General features: G+C 40.6%; 1 protein-coding gene and 1 long non-coding RNA gene across 2 annotated transcripts in view; both read left to right on the top strand.

Annotated features, from left to right (window-relative positions):
* The window catches only part of LOC125044879 (golgin subfamily A member 4-like), an 87908-nt gene extending 87808 nt beyond the window's left edge, over nucleotides 1–100 (top strand). The window contains exon 30 of the mRNA XM_047641843.1: nucleotides 23–100. Coding sequence (XP_047497799.1) covers nucleotides 23–100 — 78 coding nt within the window. The remainder of the gene's footprint in view (nucleotides 1–22) is intronic.
* A 15-nt stretch (nucleotides 101–115) lies between these two features.
* LOC125044650 lies at nucleotides 116–1212 on the top strand. Its single transcript, XR_007116504.1, has 2 exons — nucleotides 116–603; nucleotides 956–1212. It is a non-coding gene; the product is annotated as an uncharacterized LOC125044650 (long non-coding RNA).
* The last annotated feature ends 6288 nt before the right edge of the window (nucleotides 1213–7500 follow it).

The following is a 7500-nucleotide window of genomic DNA, read 5'->3' as shown; positions in this document are numbered from 1 at the left end:
TATGATTAGTTTGTGTTACCAGGAGAGAGAGGCTATGAATGGCACTGTCCCTAAGGATCTTCTAGAAGCAGAAAGACCAGACCCCACAAAGACCCTGTGATGCACCAGGCAAGCAGGAGTGGTGTGAAAATGAAATAGATTTTGTGTTAACCATTGTTTGATGCATTAAATATATAACTAACATGTTAAGTTGCTCATGATCTTTTTCAGTTTATTTTTTGCATATTTACTGTTTGGGCATGTATGTGTGTATTTGAAAATTAACTGGAATGATTCAGGTCTAAAGTTAGCACAGGCTAATAAGAAATATTGATATAGCATTTAAACTAAACTGTTTGCAAGTGATTAATTTCAAGTTTGGTTGGTAGATGTGTATTTAGGATTCTTTTGTGGTTATTATACATGTATGATTATATTTTTTTTTCTTCTCTTTCGTTTAATGGTTGAACATTTACTCAAGATGTTTATTTTCTGTACCAAGTAAATGTTTAGAGAATGCTGTGGCATTGCCTTTCATCATTTTTTTCTATATGTTTTGAACTGACTGCACACTGACAAGCTCAACTAAGGAAGTCTCCATAACACTCGGGCCAGATACAAAGGGTAAACATTTTTCAATACGGTTTACCTTTTTGGTGCTGATGGTGGCATTCTGTGGGGGTGCTTTTGTTGAGTGTGTGAAACAGTAAGATTTGAAATAACGATTTTGATTGTGATTTGTGGCTGACATTTCTGTATTTGATTTTTTCCCATTTTTTTTCTGTTTGTTTTGCTGATTCTTTGTTTGTTTGTGTTATTTGTATACCTAATCTGTTTACCCTTTTGGTAATTTTTATTTGTGTATTAATGATTTTTGGTGATATTTTCCTTGATTCTGTTCTTTTCAAGCTATTCATATATTTTTTCTCTGAATATATGATATAAAACTGATTGAAATATGGTCTCCCTTTTGCAGCTCCAGGGTTGGTCACAAGGTCTCGGACTCTACTGAACAACTGAATACACAAAAGGACCCATGCGGAGAGAGGGGTCAACCAAGTTAATGTTTGGGAGCGGTAAATGACTGACATAATTGCTATGGCTTTTTGTAGCTGTGACAATGAAAACACAATTTGGTTTCTTTATATTTTACTTCTTTACTTACAGGAGAGAGAGAGAGAGAGAGAGAGAGAGAGAGAGAGAGAGAGAGAGAGAGAGAGAGAGAGAGAGAGAGAGAGAGAGAGAGAGAGAGAGAAAGAAAGAAAGAAAGAAAGAAAGAAAGAAAGAAAGAAAGAAAGAAAGAAAGAAAGAAAGAAAGAAAGAAAGAAAGAAAGAAAGAAAGAAAGAAAGAAAGAAAGAAAGAAAGAAAGAAAGGAAAAGAAAAGAAAGGAAAAGAGATTAGGTGCTGTATTGTTTTTATGGATTACCAAAAATTTAAATGATATGTACTGGTTTATAGGCCAATATCATGCATGATTTATGACACATTTTTAATGTCATTCACTTGGATCAGAATGTATAATTAGAATTTCCAAAACGGCATGGTGCTTCACTGTAATTTAAGAGGCACCATAGTAGTAATTAATTTTTTACACTAGCCACACAGTTTAATCTTCTGAGTAAAAATGGTATTTAAAGTGTCAGTTATTCCAGATATGAATATATATTGGTTGTGTTTAATATACAACTGTAATCTAGTCGCGTGACAAAAGTTATAAAAAGTTTATTTTGAAATTGGTTAATAAAGACGTAGCCTCTTGTCTATGTATTCAAGAAATATCTAAATGATAGATAATTTCCCCCTTTTTTCTTTTCTTATACCCTTATGCCAGTCTTGCTGGTATTCATTTATATCCAGTCATGGATTATATATAAAGAGTCAAGAGCCCATATACAAGAATGTAATAGTCATTATAAATATTTTCCTTGAGGGGATGTATTCCTGAGTAATTTTAGTCAAGGGAATTACCACCTGAAGAATAAACAATGCTTCATATTGGTAATGTCTATATTGTAAATTGAATGGAGTTGGGACTTTCCCAAGAGATATTTAGAAAAAACAAACACATTTTGTCAGGTTTTATTGATTTAGATAAACTATGCCTTTTGATTATTCTTTCTAGTAGCACAAATTGGTGATACAATGCACATATTGTTCTTTCAACTCCAGGGAAAGATCATGACACAGTTTTGCTTTTGATAAATCCACGCATTATTGTTAATTTTTTTTGTGAATAAACTATTGTTGAAATAATTATGTTGGTGTACATTATATTTTATGTAATTTATTTGATGATAGTAGTTCTGTAGTTCTTGTGGCAGTTGTGCAGTCCTTCTGTTAAATGTGGCGCATATCTGTCTTTGTCTTGGACAGGGGAAATCTCACAGTGAAAGTGCAATAGACTACCCTGAAGTTACCTACACTGTGAGGTTGACTTTGGCCAGTATCATACCTGCTGTACAGGTGTTTATTAGATGATTGAAGAAGTGTGCCAAATTTGAAAATTTATTTATTGCAGTACTGTATGTGGGTGACTCATCTAGGGATCAATTCTCTTAAGTGAGCTCTAAGAAGGCTTATTTCTCTGTAACATTTTTTCTTAGAAACAAAGTTTTGAAATCACAATAAAACCCTTGTATTGAAATAGGTGATTTTTTTAGTTGTTTTCCACATCAGTTGTAGGACTTCAGATTGTTCTTAAAGTTTACTGGTCTCAGATGTCTTCTTTTTGTCAGAGATACCAAAATGCAATAGAACTTATACTGGGTACATGAGAACTGACATCTGCTTTGAGAACAGATGAGGATGTCAGATGAAATGACCTTGTTTAGAGAAACCTCATTTAATGCACTTGAAATCTTTAAAATCCTGTAGAGATTTTCTGGTATTAATTAAGGGCATGATAAAGTCACAGTAGTGTGTGTGAAAGATATTCTATTTTATCAGATTTATTTAATTTGCAGTTTATGTTATTGACATACAAGTTGATTTTGAGATAAGCAAGGCTATCAGTAACACATCTGTACAAAGTCTGCATATAAAAAGGTTGGATGCCCACACCGTTTGGGCAAAGAACACATGCTTGAGCCTTAAAACCATCCCTGTCCAATAAAGCACTAGAACACCCTGTTGTACAATCCTATATAGGCTCCCTTATGTCGTTCTCTTGCAGATTCCTCCTTTATATATAGACCCCTCCCACCTGTGCTGGAATGTAAGGGTGAAGTGATTAATATATAATGTTTCAAACTAGTTGCTCTTGCAGTAACTGTTTTGTTATTGAAGATTCATTGTGTGTCTGTGTATGCTGTATTTTAAAGAAAAGAAAAAAATAGAGATAAAGGTTGGCTTTGTATATTTTCATTATCCTTTATTTACTTCTATGAATACACATTTATTTATGAATACATTTCAAAGCAAAGCTAGTGAATCATCCAGGAGATAGTGTTTATCCATTTTATCCCCCCCAATCCTTTGCCCGTTGTTGTCGTGGGGGGGCTTAGGAGACGGAGACTGAGACCCAATGATGGGGAACTCCTCAACCTTGGGACTCAGCCATCGACTCAACTAATTTTGCATGGTCTTTTTTCCCACTCATACTTTTCATTCAGTTTCTCACCAATCCCTTCTACTATCCACCTCCTAAGGTGTGAGAGCCGTGCTGAAAGGATGAAAGGCTGACTTTATGTCAGTCCTGAATGGCCTGAGGGAACCATGGGCACGGTATTCCCCTGCCATACCTAGCTCTTACCCCTCAAGAGGACCCTGAGGGGTGGACTTTTTTTTCCCCAACATACTCCAGGCTTATCATGGCCAATAATGAAGACGTAACCCCACTTTTAGGGGCAATGAGGCTTGCCCCTTCATCAAATAGCCCCAATCCCGGCTCTCCTTTGACCACGGCTCCGAACACTGCAACAACTACCCCCTCATCAATGCATACTAGTACAGTATCAACCCTAATCAACAACCAACCCCCAGGAGACATTTCTACTCTCCCAACATGCTCAACTTCAACACCTTTACTCTCACAACCTTCCTCATCAAACACCCCATCTCCCCTTATTACTACCTTACAACCTTATTGCCCACCTCCCCATAACACTACCTCCCTCAATGCTACTCCCTCCTCCACACGTCCCCGCACTTCTACTACTCCCACCCCTACAAGAATCCTAAATACTCTATGTAGCCCAGCCAAATGGGACCGATTTTTTTGTGATCCCTCCCACAGCTTCCTACTCTAAAAACACCCTCCACTTCCAGCAATGCCTCCCAAAACAAGTAGGCAAAGTCTCTTACCGTAGCCGACCCGACCACTCCCGTCTCGTCACAGTAACAACTGAAAACGAAGCTATAGCATTAACAAAACTAACTGACCTATGTGGTAATCCCATCCCTACAGAACCTCATCCAACCCTCAATACTTGCACCGGAACTGTCTCTATCTCCCCAACAGATTGCCCAATCTATGACAAAGAATGGTCAGATTGTGGAGAGCCTGTCTCACAGACTATGATGCAACATATGTACAATGCTACTCCATTCCTCCCAGAGGAAATCGTAAGAAATCCATTAACATTGCCAAAATTACTTTCCGTAGACATGACCTTCCCTTTAATGTTTACATAGGTGGAGAATCCCTACCTGTCCGACCATATCAACCTCCTCGTCAGTGCCAAAATTGTTGGCGTTTAGGACACTCAGCCAAACACTGTCATTCCACAGCCAGATGCCCGCTATGTGCCCAAACTGGCCATACTCGATCAAACTGCTCTGCACAATCACGCACATGTGCAAACTGTGGCGGCCCCCATAATGTATTTTATAGAGGCTGCCCCACCTACAAATTTGAGTCTGAGGTAGCAACTCTCAGATTCAGACTTGGACTCACTCTACGTGAAGCCAGACAGGAAGCACGTCGACGAGGTTTTTCTCTTACCCCCTACTCCAGTAATGTCGCTCACTCTGCCACTCCCCCTACCTCCCAAGCTCCTACACCCTCTCCTAAACCCAACCCCCCTCCATCTAACTTCCCCTCTTCTACCTCCTACTATCCCCAGTCAAATTCTTTTGCCATCCTAAACCCAGACACTCCAATCTCTACCCAATCAAATTCTTTAGCCATCCTAAATCCAGACATCCCAATCTCTACTACAGCCTCAACACCTTCCCCTCTCCCTCCCCGCACTACCCGCAGCAGACAGACAGAATAAACGTTCCACCCCCTCTTCCCCTACCTCACAATCACCTCCACCTTCCTTTGCCCCTATTTTTCAGACACCAGACTTCTCTCCCCCCCCCCTCACAAGAAAACCGTTATCTCACAAAACTCTGCAACCAACCCCATTACAGAAACTCTTGAAGATATATAGAACTACATAATAGAGTCCCAAACTGATACTCATCCACCTTCAAATTCTGCAAATCCCGCTCCCTCCACACTCAAAGTGACTGCCGATATCCATCCTCCTCCTACTCATATTCTCCCTACACCCAATCCTCCTACCCCATCCCAACAAAACCCATCCCCCCCGACTCCACCCCAACCTATATTAACCCTCCCACCATCCCCTTTATCCCTTCCACTCCCTCCTGGATACACACGTGAATCCCTCATGTCACAAGTACCCTATTCCCCAGACCCTCTACCTCCCAACACCCCTCCTTATACAATACCACCTCCCCAACCTCATTCTTCATCCCACCCTCTAGCACCTTCCCCTTCAAATTCTCCAAAACGTACTACAATCGTTATCGCTAAATCAAAGAAAGTATAACTATCCATCATTGGAACATTCGCGGTTTCCGCTCTCACAGACCTGACCTCCGACATATCCTCTCCTCTTATAACCCATCCATTATATGCCTTCAAGAAACTTGTCTTACACATTCTCCAATACCAATCCCCAATTACCATTTTGTTTCTTCCCCACACTCCCTTTATGTCTCGTCCATACTTATCAACCAGAAAACACCTTATGTCATACCTCCCTTTCAAACCACTGTCCCTTGTACAGTTATTCGTATCTTTCTTCGCCGCTGGATCACAGTGATTTCAGTCTACTTCTCCCCTTCCCACCCCATTAACTTTGTCGCTTTTTAAAACCTAATTTCCCAACTTCAATCACCTTTCCTCATAGTAGGGGAATTTAACTGTCGCCACACTCTTTGGGGTGATTCTATCACCAACACCCGTGGCCGAGCTCTAGAGCGCTTCCTCTCCACAGCTGATCTTATTATTCTAAATACAGATCGCCCCACACACTTTGATACACGCACGCAGTCTTTTTCATGCATTGACCTCTCTCTATGCTCCCCTTCTCTTCATTTAGATTTCCACTGGTCAGTTCTAGACCACTTTCCCTATAGTGACCACTTTCCAGTTCTCCTTTCTCCAACTTCATATGTACCACTTCCTAACTCCCCACGCTGGTGCTTTGATAAGAGCTGACTGGCATATTTTCACTTCACTCTCTACTATTCATACCCCTCCATCTTCCCTCTCATCCGTATCAGAAATGATACAATTTTTCATAACTACAGTCCTAAGAGCTGCCCATACAGCTATCCCTCGAACCTCAAGACCCTATACCTCCAAATGTGTTCCATGGTGGAATTCTGATTGCACTAAAGCACTCCGTGTAAAACGTGCAGCCTGGAACAGTTACCGCTACAAACGAGGTACCCCTCATCAACTATCAGCTCTTATCTCCTTTAAAAGAACATCTGCCTGTTTTCGTCGTACAATCCGAAATAGTAAAACAAATAGCTGGCGAAATTATGTTTCCTCAATTACATCCTCTACATCTATCTCAAATGTTTGGCGCCGGATCCATGAACTATCAGGCAAACATCCCCCCATCCAGCCCCCGTCCTCCATATTCGAGATACCCTCATCTCTGATCCTTCCGAAGTCGCTAATGAACTGGGTGATTATTTCAGCCAGGTCAGTAGTGGCTCTCACCTTTCTCCAAACTTCTCTTCTATCAAAACCATCAGGGAACGTACCCCCATTATCTTCACCCTGTCCTCTGCTGAGTCCTATAATGCTCCCTTTTCTTCCTCTAAACTCAGTGTTGCCCTAAAATCGTGCCACAACACTCATGAAGGCCCAGACGGTATTCACTACCGTATGCTCCGACAACTCCGATCTTCCTCATTATCCTTCCTATTCACAACTTACAACCACATATGGACATCAGGAAATTTTCCTTCTCATTGACGAGAAGCTCTTATCCTCCCCTTCCTGAAACCCAATAAATCGGGTACCCTCCCTCAAGACTATCGCCCCATCGCACTAACTAGCTGCTTATGCAAACTACTAGAGCGAATGGTTAACTTCCGCTTAATGTGGTATCTTGAATCCCACAATCTTATCTCTCCTTCCCAGTTTGGTTTTCGCCGTGCCCGAAGCACAGCTGACCCCCTTGCTCATTTTGAGACATATATTACATCCGCATTTGCACGCCATGAATCCGTACTAGCTATGTTTTTTTTTACTTAGAAAAAGCATATGA

The sequence above is a fragment of the Penaeus chinensis genome, chromosome 36, assembly GCF_019202785.1.
Source record: "Penaeus chinensis breed Huanghai No. 1 chromosome 36, ASM1920278v2, whole genome shotgun sequence".
Lineage (NCBI taxonomy): Eukaryota > Metazoa > Arthropoda > Malacostraca > Decapoda > Penaeidae > Penaeus > Penaeus chinensis.
This window is presented reverse-complemented; position numbering and strand designations above follow the sequence as displayed.